This window comes from Carettochelys insculpta, chromosome 11 (genome assembly GCF_033958435.1).
Source record: "Carettochelys insculpta isolate YL-2023 chromosome 11, ASM3395843v1, whole genome shotgun sequence".
NCBI lineage: Eukaryota > Metazoa > Chordata > Testudines > Carettochelyidae > Carettochelys > Carettochelys insculpta.
This window is the reverse complement of record NC_134147.1, coordinates 33,446,690-33,465,942: the sequence shown is the minus strand read 5'-3', so window position 1 is coordinate 33,465,942 and position 19,253 is coordinate 33,446,690. Positions and strand designations below refer to the sequence as shown.

Genomic DNA, 19,253 nt, shown 5'->3' with positions numbered 1-19,253 from the left:
CACATGTCTGGTAAAGAGTAAGGGAAGGAGGAGTAAAAAGTAAGGGAAGTTGATGGGAGAAATGCTCCCATCGACCTCCCTCAGTGAGGACAGACCTTACAGTTGACAGCAGATATGTCGATTCCAGCTATGCAATTGCTGTAGCTAGAATTGTATGTCTGGAGTAGACTCTAAGGTCTAGTGTAGGTCAAGCCTAAGATGAGCTGAAGAGGTTTTTTCAGATTATTTTTTCTCCTGTCAGGAAACCAGATCAATAAAACTGATTAGGAAGCTGAAAATGGAATTACAATTATCTGTGAAGGTAATAGTACCCCTGTGGGAGCTCATTAATATCTTAATAGTTACAGTCAGGAGTTATTTTAATTGCACATGATCCTTGGTGAAAATGCTTTACTTGAAGTTTTTTGACAACTTTCCATTGCCAGGTGCCATCCTTTTATTAAACTTTTCCTGGGTAACCAAGCAAAGGGCCTTATTCAATCACACGTGAGGTAGAATGGCTTTTTTTAATGCCACCATTAATATGCATGGTGCTTTGCATAATGGGAGAAGCAAAGGGGGTGAGCGGGAAAATGTAAGTGAGTGAGTAAAGCTGTAGGCTCAGTGGGATTATGCAAAATCTGGATGGTGAGTGTCAGGAACAGTAAAAAAAAAAAAAAAATCCTAATTTGTATTTTGTTGCCCTCATTGATATTCTCCTGAAAGCTTCCTTATTGTATGGTGTTGGCTCTTGTCTTGTTTCCAGCTGGGGGAATACAGATCAGAAGGGGTGGGGTGGGAGATGAAAAGAAGCGGAAGAGGAAAAGTGAATCCTTATCAGAATAAAGACCATTTAAAATACAGAAATACTTTACTAATATTGGTTCATCATGTGCACAATGGCTGTAGTTGCCACATGGATGCTACATTGTGGCAAATAGCACAGGAGATTCACATCATTAAGATGTAGACTGCCTGATGAAAACATTTAGGAACCCCATTGTGAATACATTTTTAGGGGATTGTACTTTGCCAAAAATTGCTGGATATTTAGAATAGTCAGCTTTCCTGACTTACTATGGGATGCATATAAGTACATGTCAGACCACCCCCTGGTTATTACATGTATATTTAACAAAATGATTGTGTATGTTGGTCATCGAGGATCAAAGGATCAAATTAAATGCATTGACAGCGTAGCTGTGCTAGAAGGACCTGGTTGGAGTCATCAGGGAATGTGTGGGGCCCTTACTGGTTGAAAGAAGTAACCTAGTGACAGATGATGTAAGAAAAGTTGAAGTACTCAATGATTTTTTTTTTTTTGCCTCAGTCTTCATGGACAAGGACAGCTCCTACACTACAGTGCTAGACAGTGCAATATGGGAAGGTGGAGGGCAGCCATCAGTGGGGAAGGAACAAGACAAGAGCTGCCTAGAAAAGCTAGGTGTACACAAATCGATGAGTCTGGATTTAATGCACCCAGGGGTACTGAGGGAATTGGCAGATGTCATTGCTGAGCCTTTGGCCCTTATCTTTGAAGACTCTTGGAAATCAGGAGAGATCCCAGATGACTGGAAAAAGGCAAATGTAGAGCCCATCTTTAAAAAAGGAAAGAAGGACAATCCAGGGAACTATAGACTGATCAGCCTTACCTCAGTCCTTGGGAGAATAATGGAGGGGATCCTCAAGGAATCAATTTTAGAGCACTTGGAAGAGGGGAAAGTGAACAAGAGTAGTCAACATGGATTCACCAAGGGCAAGTCATGCCTGACCTATCTGATTAGCTTCTGTGATGAGGTAACAGCATCTGTGGATGTGGAGAAGTCCGTGGATGTGATATACCTTGACTTCAGCAAAGCTTTTGATACAGTCTCCCAAACATTCTTGCCCATAAGTTAAGGAGAATGGATTGGACCCATGGACTATAAGATGGATAGAACGCTGGCTTGATGTTCGGGTGGCTTGATGGTCAATGGCTTATTATCTGGATGGTGGTTGGTTTCAAGCGGAGTGCCCCAAGGCTCATTTCTAGGACTGGTGTTGTTCAGCATCTTTATTAATGACCTGGATGAGGTACTGGATTGCACCATCAGCAAGTTTTCAGACAGCACTAAGCTAAGGGGAGAGGTAGATTCATTGGAGGGTAGAGATAGGATCTGGAGACACCTGGATAAATTGGAGCATTGGGCCGAAAGAAATCTGATGTGGTTCAACAAGGAGATGTGTAGAGTCCTTCATTTAGGACAGAAGCGTCCCAAGCATTGTTATTGGCTGGGGACTGACAGGCTATGCAGCAGTACAGCGGAAGGGGTCCTAGAGGTTATGGTGAATGAAAGACTATATATGAGTAAACAGTGTGTCCTTGTAGCCAAGAAGGCTAACAGTATATTAAGATGCATTAGGAGGAACATTGTGAGTTGATCTAAAGAAGTGGTTGTTCTCCTTTACTCAGCACTGGTGAGGCCACATCTGGAATGTTGTGTCCAGTTTTGAGACCCCCCAGTATAAAAAAGATGTGGATGTACTGGAGCAGTTTCAGCAGAGGGCAACAGCAATGATTATGAGGAGAGGCTGAGGGATTTGGGCCTATTTAGTTTACAGAAGAGAAGACTGAGGGGTGATTTAATAGCAGCCTTCAGCTTTCTGAAGGAGTGCTCTAAGGAGGATGGAGAGAAACTGTTCTCAGTGGTGACAGATGGCAGAAGAAGGAGCAATGGCATGAAGTTACAGAAGGAGAGCAGTAGGTAGGATATTAGGAAAAACTATTTCACCAGGAGGGTGGTGAAGCTCTGGAATGCATTGCATAGAGAGGTGGTGGATTCTCCATCCACCAAGGTTTTTAAGACCCAGCTTAACACGGTCCTGCCTGGGATGATTTAGTTGGAGTTGATCCTGCTTGAAACAGGGGACTGGACTAGATGACCTCCTGAGGTCACTTCCAGACTTATGACTCTATGATCTTAGGAAATACTGTGAGCTACTATGCTCCAGGTTGTGTAGTTGAAAAGCACTTCTGTTTCCAATGTTTTATGCTCTAGTGTGCTTTTGGGCAAAACATCTGTCTCCTTTACGGAAGTCTGAAGGAGGGACGGTGTACGTAACAGAAATTTCCCCCATGGCCTAGCCATGCAGAGTCAGCTATGTGTTAATTTGTATTTCATTTGTCTTTTAGATGCAGTTCTGCTTTTAGAAAAGGAAAGAGTAGCTCAGTAGGTCACAGAGAATGTCTAATTCCACTGGGTCATTTTATTCCTTCCTTTGGCCTTCAGTGTTCAATATATCCTGCTTCCTAAATAATACAACTGAGATCACACTTCATAAAAGAAAAAAAACCCAAAAAACAAACTCATGCTAGTATCCAATATAAAAATAAATTACAACAATTAATCATTGGCTAAGACAATGAAATCAGTTTCCATTACCCTTTGTTATTTAAGTAGATTATTATCTATGAGGATTGTGCAGTACCTCATATACAGAGTGATTTTTATAAAAATCTGAAACTTCTTCATGAGCTTGATCAGCATTTCTGAAATTTTGGACACTTTGATCCCCTTCAGAAAAAATGAAATCAATTATACACCCTTGACACTTGCCAAATGATCTTGATAAAGACCTGTTTCTTATTTTATACTCACAGCCACACCCAAAACGAATGGGGAATAAGGAAATTTCAAAGTGTGGGGTTTATTCTGAAGTGCCCACGTCTATACAGCCAATCTGCTTTTCAAAAACAGCACTTTCAAAGCAGGACTGGCCACCATTATGCTAGTGAGTCACTGAATATGCACGTTAGTGCCTCATCAACATGTTCCTTCTGAAAGGGAGGAGCATGTGAAGACATGGCCAAAATGTGTATCAAAATAGCACTAAACTATTTCGAAATAGAGCTTCCAGACACAATAAAGCCTATTTTGGATTGGAGCCCTTGGACGCATGGTGGCTTTTTTGAAATAGTCCCTATTTCCTGTCTACACAGCCCATCTTACAAAACATACATTTAGGAATAGACCCTATTCCTTGTTGAATGAGGCTTACTAAATTCAAAATAAGCCATCAGGTATTTCAAAATTATTTTGTAATAGCAGTTGCATTGTATAGATGCTCACAAAGATATTTTGAAATGGCAGCCATTATTCCAAAACAAAATTGCCATGTAGACACACCCTTAGACTCCTCCTAATTGGAATCCAAAGGCTACCTTCTGGGGCCACCTCCAGTGAAGGGGAAAAAAAGCATTATGAACTGTCATTAAAACTTCAAAACAAAATGAAACAGTGCTCAATCTTATGTGTCTTAAGAGTTTAATTCAACTCAATGGAGACATCTCAAAGAGGAACATAGAAATTTAAGTGTTCTATTTTAATTATATCTGACATAAGACTCTACTTTTCCATCTGAAGTTCATTCTCACTCATATTACACAGGATCGTATGACAGTGTCCCCATTTCATGTGTCCTTATAGCTGAAGCTAGAATATCCCTTAACAAGCTCAATGGTTATTTCAATGGTTAAGCTTCTCACATTGTTCCACAGATAATTTATAGTTCTCAAGAGTCAGTTCTGTACAACCTACACCTGTCACCTTTTTGATTATTTGATAGGTCTGAATTTTAAAAAAAATCAACAGCAAAAGAAATAATGGATGTTTAAACTGATCCGAGAGGATGTTCATTTTGTACATCTGGGATGCTGACTGTATGCAGGGAAAGGAGCATGGAAATAAGAATTGTCTTTCTGGAATACCAGTAATGGAAGGGAAGGTTTGAAATATTGTACAAAGTTGAATTGAAGTGTTTACGGTACGTGTGTGTGTGTGTGCGCGCGCGCGCGCGCGTGTGCGTGTATATATATATATATATCCTGCTATACTAAGAAAACCTTTCTAAAGTTCATGTCCTTGTATAACATGCTTAGACATTGTGAAGGAAACTGTATGAAGAACAGGGCTGGTTTTAATGTTGTAATTGCTGTATGCAAATCAAAACAGACAGGTCTGATTAACATTTCATAAGTGAGAAAAAAGATTGTGAAACCAAAACATTTGTTTAAATTATGAAAGCACTGGGCAAAATTCAATGAAGTTTTGCTTCATATTGGAGTGAAAAGTGTATTCTTTGGCGTTAGTTAATAAATATTTACTGTCAATGTGGTACACACAGTAGGGTTATTTTGTCCCTACATCTGAATACGTAACATAAAATTTTTAACCTATGTGTATTTCACATGAACAACTCTCCGCCCATGTCACAGTAGTTCAGAACACAATAGTGAATATTAGACCAGACTTCAGTCTAAGAAGCATGTATGTAAAGCCATACCATTGTCCATTGTTAACTATGTTCTGATTCTACCCTATTAGGATGAAAACTAAGCAGGTGACCAATCTAATGAACTCTGTTCCCAGCATTTTACAGATTGGGAGAATAAAATCTCTCTTAACTGAATGAAAAAGAGCAGTCAAATCACTTTTACAAATTTGCCAATAGGTGTAACAATACTATAAATTCAGGTACTTAGAGTAATCATTGGGGTGCACACCTTCCAGTGTTGAAAACCTCTCATAGCTCAGACAAAATGCTGACAATTTATATCAGTGAAGAATTTGCTTGTAAGTATCTCCTATAGTCTGGATAAGAAATATCACTGTACAATAATAGTATAATAAATCTTTTGATATAGGGTAGCAGTTCTCAGACTGTGGGTCAGGACCCAAAAGTGGGTTGTCATCCCATTTTAATGGAGTTGCCAGACTTGTCTTCAACTTGCTGAAGCCTAAGACCCACTGTCCAGGGCTGAAGTGGAACCCCAAGGGCTTCAGCCTGGAGCAGTGGAGCTAAGATTCAGTTCCTCTGCCTGGGACTGGAGTTCTTGGGCTTCTGTTTTGTTTCCCCTGCCCAGGGCAGTGTTGCTAGAGCTTTGCTCCTCTGCCCCCTCCGCCCAGCACAGTGGCGCTTGGGCAGCCTAAGGCTTCAGTCTCCCTTCTCAGTGCCATGCAGTGAATCTTGCTGCCAGAAGGCAGTTATGGTACAATCTTGTTTGAGAACCCTCGATCTAAGGAAACCCTGGCAAGTCTTTATGGGTGACCAGTGTCTGCAGCATCCTAGCTGTCAACATACCGAGCTTCAGATTTCTGCAGCTGGTCTTATAGTGTGTGGCAGAATACTACACAGAGGAATTCATTTCTCTGACTGAGGTAGCAATGTCTGTAACTGCGGTTGAAAGTTTAAGCCTTTTTTTAGGTTAATAATTTATAGGAACAAAGCATGATATTCAACAAGCTCTCTGCACATAGAAATTCTTATGGACTTCAATGGCAGCTCGGCACAAGGCTCTCAGGGTCAGTCCCAAACTTCTGTGGACTGGAACTAAATGACTCCCCAGTAAGCAGGGAAGCTGATAGGATTGGTGGGCTCCACAGTAATGTTTGGGGGGCTGGCTCTGTGCTCCTGGAAGGGGTGGGGCCTGAGGTGGAGCTGAGGCAGGCAGCCCATATTGCCTCGCAGATCGCTTGCTGCCCACAGCTGGCCTTCAGTGCCAACTGGAGCACGCAGTCCAGGGCTGTGGAGTGCATTGCCTAGTGCTCCAGTGCTGATTCTGAAGGGCATGGAGGTGCCACTCCCATGGCAATGGCAGCAGCCAGAGCTGTGGGTCATTGAGAATTGCCAGGCCCAGGGCAACTGGCCCCTTCCACCTCCCCCAGCAGGCCTGCTAATAAGTTATGTATCTCATAATGGGGTATGACAGTTATTTGAGCCATCTCTAGAAATTACTGTTGAAGGGTCTCTAGATAAAATTAGATGTTTCAGCAATTGTTGGGATTTTAAACCCTTACAGTAGTTTCAGTAAATGTACATATCTGTAGGTCTAATTTTATTCCTATGCTACTGTCTTTCAATAATTATAGAAGGACATATTTGGGCCCTCAACCTTTAAGATGCTTGGAATTCAGTGATTTTTAACTTTCCCCAATCACAGCAGGGGTTGAAGGAATTGAGGCCTTTCCAGGATTGATCTCTTGAGGATATAGTATTGTTCCCTCCTTTTGGGAGGGAGAGAAGAGCAAAACATATTGGTAGGAATGCTTTTGTAAAGATAGCAGGTGACTGACAGACCATAGAGAAGAGATCTGCATTTTAGCATGACATATTGATGTTTCCACAGGCTGAAACCATCTTAAATTTATTATCATGCTTGGGCGCATGGTGAGTCCTTCTTGCTTTCCTTCTCAGTTGAACTTCAGGATCCCAAATGACTAAATACTAATACAATCTGATAACTAGTAAAAAATAATATGTACACGGATTGTTTCTGTTCACAGCTATGTTTAGCTATGGTAGCCTGAAGGGAAGGAGTAAATAGCTTGATTTGAAATAGCTTAATCCCAAAAGATACAAGAACTCAGAGGGGCATTTGGAAGGATTGTTACTTTTAAATTTTTCTACTCTGGTTTTCTTACAAATGTGCCATTTGTTTTAATGTGGAAGCTGGAGATTTTGGCTTATTACAAAAGAAAAATGTGTCAACCCTCTGCCATAGGAAAATAAAAAAGCTAATGCTATAATGGAATATCTAGGACCTGGTTTTCAAAATGTCAGGTGCAGAACTGTGTGCAACTGAATGCACAGTTTGTGCATACTAGTACAGCTTCATTTACAAATTGGATATCTGTAGCTGTAAATTAACAGTTAAATGAATAACTAGCTATTTGTACATGCTTCAGTTAATATGCACAGGCAACAATAGAAATCCTGTGCAAATTACTCATTCAGCAGCAGAACTGAAATTTTTGAATATCAGTCCATTAAAAGTGATAGAGAAATTTTCAGAAAGACATGAAAATATTTTAATACACTGATTACTTTGCTTGCAATTTGTTCACTCCTGAAGTAATTTAAAAGATGGATTATTTGACTTGCACTGAGTTACTGAAGAAGAAAGAAAGAAAGATGGATATCTGGAGAATTAACAGAAGGTCAGCTGAAGCTAATGCAAGAAGTATGGTGAATTTATGAATTTCCTATTTACTGGTAATTCTTTTTTTCCTGCAGATTCCCCAGATCAGTTATGCCTCAACTGCCCCAGAGTTAAGTGATGACAGGCGCTATGATTTCTTCTCACGAGTGGTCCCGCCAGATTCCTTCCAAGCACAGGCAATGGTTGACATTGTAAAAGCTTTGGGGTGGAATTATGTGTCAACTTTGGCATCTGAAGGAAATTATGGAGAAAAAGGAGTGGAGTCCTTCATGCAGATTTCCAGAGAGGCAGGTAGGCAAAGAAAGAATTGTATGAAATGGATGGATATTTATGTATTATACATTGTACTATTCCTCTCTAAACTGAACTTTGAACTTCTAAAATTGTTCCACTTCTTTATAATTCCTCAGTAATGGCATCCTGATATTCTCGTTCTCAAATTGCTCAAGGCGTTCCAGAAACAAACCACTTGAGGCTTTAAAACTTGAATGGTTTTCATGCACTGTTGGAGAAAGTATGAAACACTGAATTGCTTCTGGTATTTCAGTGTAAAATATTATATTATGATGACATGGTACAAGACAGATTGTGAAATACTGAGCTTTTATCTCTCCAGAGCTAGAAGTTCTTTGAAAGCAGAAAATTATTGGACACTGACTCATGTCAAGCTATACTTGTTCTCCTTTCAAGCGGCTTTGAGATATTTTATGAATTTTCTTCTTCATCATTTGTCTTGGCAAATATACTAAGGAAATCCATCCTCTTCTATTTAAAGGGAGAAAGCATACTGGTCTTGGGAGAGAGGTCAAATATATTTATTCATGAAAAAAAAAAACTTCTGGGCATAGGAATATTTGAGGTCCTCTGTGTGTGTGTGTGTGTTAAGATTGCCTATAACTGAAGTGTTTGAAATTACTAAAGGAAGTCCAGCCTTCAAAAGAAATATCTCAAGGGCCAATACCACTATAGTGGAATTTATCTATTGGGCAATATTGATGTTTTAGGCAAACAGGCAAATATGCTGTCAGACTGACTTAATTTCCTCACCTAGGCTGAGAATCCTTGCCTACAGTAACACTACAGCAATCTGTCAACAGAAGTCACTGTCAGAAGACATTTCCTCTCAAAACTTCCATTGACGGAGTGTGGCCACACACAAAAGCCAATCGGAAGAGTGCTCTGCTGTGTTGACAGAGTGGCTGAACTGCCCAGCTGCTCTCTCAACAAATCAGGCACCCAGAAGCACAGCAGACAGGGCTGCCCATTGTTCTGGAGGCCCTGTCTGTTGAGAGAAGGCCTCCCCACCTGTGTGTCTACACAGCTTTTTCGTCAACAGAATCTGTCAACAGCAGCATTGTGCCTCATGGCTGAGAGGCAGAACGCTGCTGTGAAAGTGCTGGGTTTTGTCAACAAACTGTCAACAAAACACATTTTGTGTGTGGATGTTCCTCTAGTTTTTTTGGACAAAACTGGTGTTTTGTCAGCAAAACTCACTAGTGAAACTGTAGCATTTGAGGCATCTGTGGACATAGGAAAATGAATCCACAAGTTAATCTCTTAGATGTCATTGTTTTTCTAGGCTGAAGTGTTTGAGAATCCATCGTGTTAGAAGTAGGATACTCAGAGGATGGATGCTATTCACTTTCAGTACGTTATATAAAATTAATTTCTATAGACATATAATAATATTTCCTGGCAAGGGTTAGCATGTTAAATAGAAATAAATGTTTGTTATTAATCATTTCATTATTCATATTAGAACAGTGCTTGGACCTACTGTTCTTAAGGGGCTGGTGACAGAGGGAGTTTTTGCTAGCAGAGGCAAAAGCAGAGACTGTACTGCAGCACCAGACTCCAGTTAGCCACATGAGTTGGCAAATGGGCAACGCTTTGCAATTTCTAAAAACCTGATAAGCATAGCACTGCCATGTAGATGTGGTCCGGGCCGCCCTGTCTGCTGTACTTCTGGTTGGCCATGCTGTCGAGAGAGTGGCTGGGCAGTCTGGCTGCTCTTTGTTGACAGCATGGATCAACAGAGCGATCCACTTTCCTGTCTGACCTCAATCTGCCTACAGAAGTTTGTTGGAAGATAACTTCCAACAGAAAGTTCTCTTGACAGATCACTGTAGTGTGGATGTAGCTTAAGAAGCTGGCAGGTATACTGCATAAGCATTCTTTAATATAAGCAGCTTGTCTTGTATCAGAATTCATACGATTTAATCTTCATTGCTACCTAAAATACTGTGCACTATCTTTTTCTTAAGATTGCATTGACAAGATATATGTTGTCCTGATACAGCTTAGGTGGTATTTGGAGTGTATTTTATATATTTCAGCCATTGCCCCGGCTTCTTTAAAAAGTTCACAATGAACAGAAAATCTCATAGTTGGTCCCATTTCCTAAATATTTGGTGAGATGACAACTAAGTGTTCAGGCATTGTTTACTGGAGATAGCTGTGAATATTAACCACAGGGATAACATGCAATGAAATAGATTTCATCCACCTGCCTCAGTGCATGGAAAACTTGTGGTGCAGGCTGAACCTCTCTAGTCCAGCACTCTTGGGACCTAACCAGTGCCAAAAAAGAGAATTTGCCAGAGCACGGGAGGTCAGTATTGTCTAGCAGCATAACCAGCACTTCCACTGCTTACTGGCTCTTAGAAGACATTTAGGGATAAATTACAGCTAAATAACAGCACGGATTACTGAGAGACAGGACTTGTGGCTGTAAACAAACTTTAAGGAATGATGGGAAACTTGGCAACACCCATGATAAGTGTTCATCTGGCTAACTAAAATCATGCTGGATTACAGATATTGCTGGATGATAGAGCGCCGGGTTGCAGAAGTTCAACCTGTACTGACAATGACGGGGCAGCTCTAGTAGAACAGGGAAGTAGAGCACAGGTGCAGGAGTGGCACCGCCCCACTTACTGTGGTATTTAGCAACACAGTGTCTGATTGAGAGAGGGCAACAATAAAGATTAAGGGGCTGGAGCACAAGACCTATGAGGATAGGCTGAGGGATTTGGGCTTGTTTAGTTTACAGAAGAGCAGACTTAGGGGTGATTTAATGGCAGCCTTCAATTTCCTGAAGGGGAGCTTTAAAGAGGAGGGCGAGAAACTGTTCTCAGTGGTGTCAGATGGCAGAACAAGGAGTAATGGTCTGAAGTTGAAGATGGAGAGGTGCAGGTTAGATATTAGGAAAAACTACTTCACCAGGAGGGTGGTGAAGCATTGGAATGTGTTGCCTAAAGAGGTGGTGGATTCTCCATCCCTCAAGGCTTTTAAGTCCCGGGTTGACAAGGTCCTGGCTGGGATGACTTAGTGGGATTTGATCCGGCTTGAAGCAGGGGGCTGGACTAGATAACCTCCTGAGGTCCCTTTCAGCCCTATGATTCTGTGATTCTGCGTGCACTTGAGAGTCCCGTTACAATATATGAGCCCTATGACTCCTGAACTAGAACCAGTTTAAATACCTAGTATGTGGGAGTAGGTATGTTGGGGCTCGCGGTGGCCCTGCCCCATATTAAGTGTAAAAGCTGCATCTTGTTGCTTAAACTCCATCCCTGTGTCTGTTTTTATTTACTGATATGTCCAGATAAAGGACATTAAAAAATACCACAGAGATTTCTTGTACCACTCTATGGCAAACCCTGTTACTGGGTTCCCAGCCCTCTAGGATTGGCCTGGAGTGTGCCAGAATTGACATCAGTCTCCTGGTGGTTACTGAAAGCAATCCTGGAGATTTTCACAGGACATTGTTATTCTGGGAAAAAAAAATCTTCTGGAATGGCATCAGTCAGAGTTGATAACCGTAGCCCTGCTATGGTGCATTGGGTAGCTGAGTTCCCCAAAGACCAGACATCTCCTGATTCCCCTGTGGTCTGAGACGCAGAAACCATATATCCATTCTCCCACCCACGAGTGCAGCTGTACTGGCTAGGACACCCGGGGGGAGGGTGGGGGCAAGCCAGAGCTCCAACTCTTTCCCTCCAACAGGCATAGGATGCATGTAGCTGTTTTTGTGGAAGTCAGTCTCCTGTCTCTGTTGCTATGAACGATGTGGATGCAAAATAGTCCCTTACTTCTCAGTAGGTATGCAGAATGGGCCGAACTTCATAGCTTAGCAGTGGACCTGTGTGTATTTGCCCCCTCTGGCAATTTGCCTTCAGCATATAGTATAAAATGTCTGTGTTTAACCAATCATGGTTGGCTGACCACTGTGATATCAGCATATAATCTCTTTCTGAAGAGGTGATAAAGCGAAATATTTTTACTGAGGGCCCCAGTTGCTGAGGTGTTTTTCTGATATCTGTTTGAACTACTTAGAAAGCACTCAGGTGAACAGCAGTGGAGACATATCTGGTGAATAAACAGGTCACTATAATAAAGTAGTAGTGAAAGAGGAGTAGATGGAGAGAGAGACATCTTGATACAGCAGGGCCAACATCAAGGAATATGCACTTAGAACAGTATATTTGAACGTGATCAAATATCCATGGCCTGAAAAGAGTGGATCATGTAATATCTTCAAAAAAATTGAAGCAAGGATAAAATGTGTGACACTAAGGTAATAGCGAGGTGGGAAATTCTATTCTGGCAAGAAGGAAATAGAGGCAGAGACACTATTGCACTGCTTCTCATGCTGTTGTATGAGATGGTTGCCACTGTGAAGAGAAGTACTGATCTGAAAAGCCTAGCAAGTTGAAGCTACAGTGGGGGAGAACACTTAGAAAAGCCAACGCTATCAGGAATAAAAATACCACCAACACAGGGATGAGAATTTAGACTGAGATTTTAACTTGGCCAATTTGTAATCAAACAAACAAAAAACACAACAACAACAAAACATTCTGGTTCCTGGGAAAACTGGAACATTTCAGGTTACATAACCCAGGAATTACATGGGACAGATGCCATGGTTTAGGTGGTTGCCTTAATGAAATGCGAGTTACATTTTTCCCTTTTCAAGTGAGTTAGGTACTTGATCATCTGAGATAGTAGTTGTTAACCAGGGATACATGCACTGTTGGGATACACAGGGCTCTTTCAAGAGGTATATCAACTTATTTGCCTAATTTTACAACAGGCTACAAAAAGCAACAGCAAAACTAGTACAAATGAAAATGTCATCCAATGATACTGCTCTATTTACTATACACTGTATTTATTTTCCAATTGATGTATTTTATAATTACACTTTAAAATGAGAAAATAAGCATTTTCAGTAACTCTGTGCTGTGACACCTTGAATTTTTGTATGATTTGATGAGCAACTAGTTTTTAAGCAAGGTATAACCTGGGATACTTGATGAATCAGACTGCCGAAAGGGGTACAGCATTATGAGTAGGATTCCTCTACTACATTAATTAAAATAACATAAACATAGTACAGGTAGAACTTCTGTAATCTGGACTTCCATCATCTGGCAACATCTGTGCTCTTGCATCCCTAGGCATGCTTCTGGGCTGTGGCACCCACAGGGAAAAGCAGAGCCCTATGCTCAGGAACTTCCCCCTCCTCCCCCTGGAGCTTCTGGAGCACTGCAAATAGCTGATTTGTGTCACTCAAGCTCAGGGACAGATGGGGAGGAGTGGAGATGTGGTGGGGGGATGCTCGGGGGAAGAGGCAGGATGGCTCTGGAGATCCAGGGACAGGAGTGCAACTCTGTGGCCAGCAGTGGGAGCCAGGAGCACAACCCTGTAGATGTAGCCGCAGAGACCACAGTTTCTGTGTCTAAATTGGAGAAGCCCCATTGTTGGTAACTCAAAGTCTGAGTTTAAAGAGCTTGAAAACTGAGAGGCATAACTGTCTCTTGGGGAACCCTCTAACCACCTGACAATGAATTTAATGCAGAGGGAATCTGGCTGATAGATGCTAACAAATTTATATTCAACTTCCAGTTTGTGTCAAATTAATTACTAAAATTCTGCATTCCATGGTGATGGTTTGCCAGTTCCACTGTCATGATAGGACTTGCAATTGTGTCTGCCTTGTTTTTATTTATTTTTTTTAAATTTACTTTCAAAATAGAAGGACTTTGCCAGATTCTTTGAGTAAATAATTTGGCACAAAGTGACTTTTATTATGAGTATTTCAAGTTAGTTCGGTTATATCACTGTGACAGGAGATAAAGATTTGAATCACTATGAATTCTGTGGGATTACCTAATTAGGAGAACACTCTAATTATGGAATATCTAAAAGACTATTTTAGGTTATTAAGGAATACTTAAATTTTCAAAGATTCTTTCAACTTAAATTTTAAAAGATCAATCTATACCACATGGTTAATTGCCGGATATAAGAAATATATACAAGGATGTCTTTAGTGACAGACATCACAGCTGTACTTTGCATATGTCTCCTTTCAGGCCCTAATGTTTAAATATTTTTTTCTAAATATTTAATTCCCTCTTTCCAGTTTCCATATTCCTGAGTACAACCACCCCTAGGAGGCATCATGACTACTTCCCACACTGCACAAATCATCATCAAGTTTCTTAACCAAAAAAGATGGCACCCATCTTAGTGGGAAAAAAATTAACTTTGAGATAATTTAGCATGGTATGAAAGAAATCTCTGGGAAGCAAGAAGCACTGAATCAGAAATCAATGCTTTACTAAGTAATACAGGTTGTACCTCTCTGGTCTAATACTGTACTCTCAGGATCTGACAAGTCCTGAATAAGGGAATATGCCAGAGCAGGGGTGGTCTCCTGTCTTTGGACCCCCACCCAGCCTCTTGCCCCTCTCTTCCATGGGATCCACTTGTCACAGCTGTTCCTCCTGCCTCTGACCACTCCTACCTCCAGTTCTGGCAGACCCTTTCCCTCCAGCCCTGGCCAGGCTGTCACTGGCCCTGGCCTCTGCCCCTGCTGGGCTGACACAGGCCCAGGATATCAACCGCTGGCCTGGACACCAGCCTGGCAGAAGCCAGCTGGACTGCAAGAGATGGCCTGACCCCACAGATGCTGGCTGCATGGACACCAGCCCCGGTGATGCAAGCACTACCAGGCACCTGTCACCAAGCTCCCACCCAACAGAGATACTAGCTGCCAGCACTCCTCCCTGAAACTCCAGGCCTGGGGCTCTCTGGTTCAGGAACATCAGTGGTCCTGAAAGACCATGGACATTGCCAGGCCAGAGAAGCCTGGTTGTGGGAGGTGCAACCTGTACAGGATTTTGGAAGCAATGGTAAAAAAAAAAAAAATCATATGTTGAGTGCCTAGAGTAATCACAAAGCAGTGAGAATCACAGATAAATACAGAACAAATAAATTGCTGTTCCTAGGAATGAGAAAATGAGAAGACCAAATTGTAGCACTGTAGACCAAACTGTGTTTTGGCTTTTTGGTTTGTTTGCTTTTGTTTAAAGACCAACTAATCTAGGGTAGCACTTTACTCAGCTTTATTTCTGTGAAATATAGCCATCTTAAATTTGGGGACAGTATTTCTGTTTTTAGTATGAATACTATTACATAATTTTGCATTAATTTATTAAATTGTGGCTGAAGGGTACTGTCTTGACCTTACTGTCCCATTAAAGTGGAATCCTAGCCCCAGTTAATTAGATGGAACCAAGATTTGTCCCCTAGTAATTAGCAATTTGCAGGGAAGGAAATTTCTTCATGACCAGGCTATTGTGTTAATCACTTAATCTATGACAATGGAATTTCTGTACAATAAGGTTAATGGAGGATATTTTGCCCCATCCCAGTCTTTTCATGAGAAACAGTGGAGCTTCATGTGCTGTGTTACAATTTACAAAGGCCTAAATGCAAAATAATCACCTTGCAATGTTATGAATCTGAACTTGTCTTTCTGGGAAAAGCTTTACTGAAAGTTGTCCTTTGTCCTCTTCCAGTCATAACCAGAGAAAAGAAAAATTCAATAGCAGCAGCAACAAAAATTCAAATACACCCTTCTGATTATGTGGGAGAGGTCACTGAACATAGATAAGTAGGTGACAAATAGATTGCATGATACAATTGCTATTGTAGACACCTTTTTAACATAGGTCATGCATTATCTTCAAAGATCCTTGAAATTCCTCAGATAAATGTTGCATATTTTTATTTATTAAATTCCAGATCTAGGCAGGCATGCCCCGTAGTTTTCTCTTCTGTGATACTAGGTTTTCATCTCTGGTATAATACCCTGTTCATCTTCTTGCCAGTAAAAGAACTGCAAAATTAATTGCCCCAAAAAGGTAAGAAAAATTCTTGCCTCAGAGAGGATTAGCCTCAAAGCATAAGCAGTCTGATTGCTGACACAAGCAGATCTCATGAATTCATGAAGTCTCAGTCCTAATCTTATGCATTGTAGATGCATCTTGGTGGAGTTCTGGCCCCTGCACTCTATTTCCCAGCCCTGTCTCCTCCCTGGCAGGCAGTTATGATTGTGAGCAGGTCTGGTGCTAGTAATCTAGAAGTGTTAACTATTGCAGGTAAGAAGTATGGGAACCATATTCATGCTGCTGTCATCAGCATTCAATGGATTTTTTCATAGTACTGGACTTTTTCCCCAGTAATGCCCCAAGAGGCTGTACCAACTGAGGTCTCTTCTCTGACTTGCAGATCTGCCAAGCTCTCATAGAATCTGGATTGTGAACTGTTTACATTAGGGGTGATCCCAGTCTTTGGAAGAAGTAACAAAGTTGGGCTCTTCTTACTTGATACATACGTGATATACACTTATCAGTGTGGTATATGGCACAGCACTGAGGTTTGGTATCCTTGCTGAAAAGAATTATAAAAAACTAAGAAACAGATGAAAAGACTAGATGAAAGAACAGTGTTTATGTACTGAAAAACAGCTCAGTGATGCAAGAGTTACTAAACTGCTTCAAATACTGCACTTGTCTAGCAAGAAACATAGCATATGCACCTGCTCTTTTGACCGTGATAAATGATTCTGCTTTCTGATAGAGTAGACCTATTTTCATTTTTAGTGCAACTATTTTATCTCTTGGGACAAATACAGTAAAAAGAAATATATAAAACATTAATGAAGGAATAGATCTTATATTACTCTTATAACACATCTTATTGTCCATAAAATATTTTTCACAGGAGTTTTTTCTTTTTTAGAGTTTACTTCAGTTATGATTTTCAATAGTCTCCTTTTAGATGTTTTATGATACTATGTTAGGTATAGAGCTTATTTCTATAATGTATATGTTTTTGGTGTTTTTATTCTAAACTAATTGTATTGAAACCTATGTTTCCTAGTGTTGTATCAACATGATATCATTTGATATGGTTCAGCTTTTGTATTTAACTCTTCACAACCACATTCATATTCTGTGTTCCTTAGTGGTGCTAAAGGCATGGAAAAGTCAATTTCAAGTTTATTGAGAGGTTATAAAAGAACAATGGCAGTAACATTGCTAGATTATTCAACATTCCAAACTGAACTTGTGTCACTTTCACGTGAAATGCTAATGTGCCAATTTACTTTGGAAGTTAGTGGAAATGTGTTTTATTTGTCCTTGGCTGATAACTTATATTTATGTAGATCCAGTTTACATGTTATTGATATCCATATTAAAAGAGTAAATGGGGTTTCTTTTAAATTGCTGCAGATCTAACAAAAGTTATAAGAGCCTGTGTCCTCCAGGGTGTTTTGGATTATATCAGCAATTTAATAGTAATAGTTACCTCTGAAAGAGGAAAAAACAGTGTAAAAAACCAAAGAACTGTTCTGCCACTAATAAAATTAACAATCCTCTTTCTGTGCTTGCTTAGGCCTTGGCCTTTCATGTTGTGGCTTCTTGCATAATTTAAATGGAAATGTTATGTGGTTATCCAATTAGAGGGACATATGATTTTGTACTTAAGGCACTATGTTTGAAAATCAGGAAACATGGATTTAATTCCTGGCTCTGCAGCAGACTTCTGTTTGACTTTGGCAAGACAGATTGGGTGCTTATCTCCCATTGCCTACTAAGGAATATAGTGTTCCTTACATGCTTTGTAAATTCCAATAAACACCTACCTGCATCTTTTAAGTGCATAAATACTTTTCTAGATTTGGCCCTTAATTTCTGGCACAGATTTTAAAAGCATTTAGGTCATTTTCAAAAGATATCTAGACACTTATAAGCCTAAATCCCATTGACCTCCTCCTTAGGGCAGACTCCTAAAAGCCTGAATCTCCCTTGAAAATGATACTGGGGCACCTATATCTTTTAGCCATTGCAATACAGAGCACAACAACATCTAAATATATTTAAAAATCTGGCCCCTGAGTGTTGAATTTCACCATATTTGTTTTTAAAAAAGATTATATAGTTTCCCTGCGTTACATGACTATTATGACAATAAATACATTAGCAATATTTGTGATGCCTTGAAGCCCCTATTTTTGAAAATGCTGTAGTCAATGAGATTTTAGCACATGCATCAGTGCTTTCCTGAATCAGAACTTCATTTATTACTGTAATAGAAACCATATAAGGACATGATTGAATAGATGATTTCATATAATTACGTGCTCCTATTAGCAGTCAAAGCAATTTTTGGCTCTTAAACAGATACACGAAAATTTGACGAAAGAAAATCTAGTAACTTTTTAACAATGCTTTTATAAATAACCTGTTCTCAGATTTTGTGAAATTCTTGGCTAGTCAGAGTGTGATTATTGATTATTAATGTGGTGAAGAATTGATAGTCTCTGGAACTGATTGACAATGACTAGTCTGAGAGGCTCCTGTATTAGTTTGGCTGGGTCTACACTTGCCCCCAGCTTCTAAGGGGGCATGTTAAGCAGGGTGACTGGACATTACTAATGAAGTACTACAGTGACGATGCAGCACTTCATTAGGCTAATTTTCCCCCGTGGCAACTTCGAAGCGTCAAACTTCAAAGTACTAGCATGTGTGTAGCCACAGGCACTTCCAAGTGCTTGTGCTACTTCAAAGTGCCTTTACTTGGACGTGCCCATGGCTACATGCATGCTGGCACTTTGAAATTTGATGATTCAAAGTTGCCACGGGGGAGAATTCACCTAGTGACGTGCTGCATATTCACTGAAGCACTTCATTAGTAATCTCCCGTTGCCCTGATTAACATGCTCCCTTCAAAGTTGGGGGCAAGTGTAGACAAGCCCTTTGAGTATTTGCTATAGTCATAACCAATTGTTGGCTCAGTTACAATGTTACTCAGTTTATTATTAATAATGATAATAATAATAATAATAATATGTCTTTTTGCTGTTGCAGTTACAGGGATGTTTTTATTCTGAAGGAAGGATTCATATTTAAAAACAAAGAGTAAAATTATGTTACTA

The 19,253-nt window shown here is 40.3% G+C and overlaps 1 protein-coding gene across 2 annotated transcripts in view; it reads left to right on the top strand.

Annotated features, from left to right (window-relative positions):
• The window catches only part of GRM7 (glutamate metabotropic receptor 7), a 534,523-nt gene that overhangs the window by 162,557 nt on the left and 352,713 nt on the right, over positions 1 to 19,253 (top strand). For both annotated transcript variants that reach the window (XM_075005038.1, XM_075005037.1), the window contains exon 2: positions 8,032 to 8,248. In XM_075005038.1, the coding sequence (XP_074861139.1) occupies positions 8,032 to 8,248 (217 nt within the window). The remainder of the gene's footprint in view (positions 1 to 8,031; positions 8,249 to 19,253) is intronic.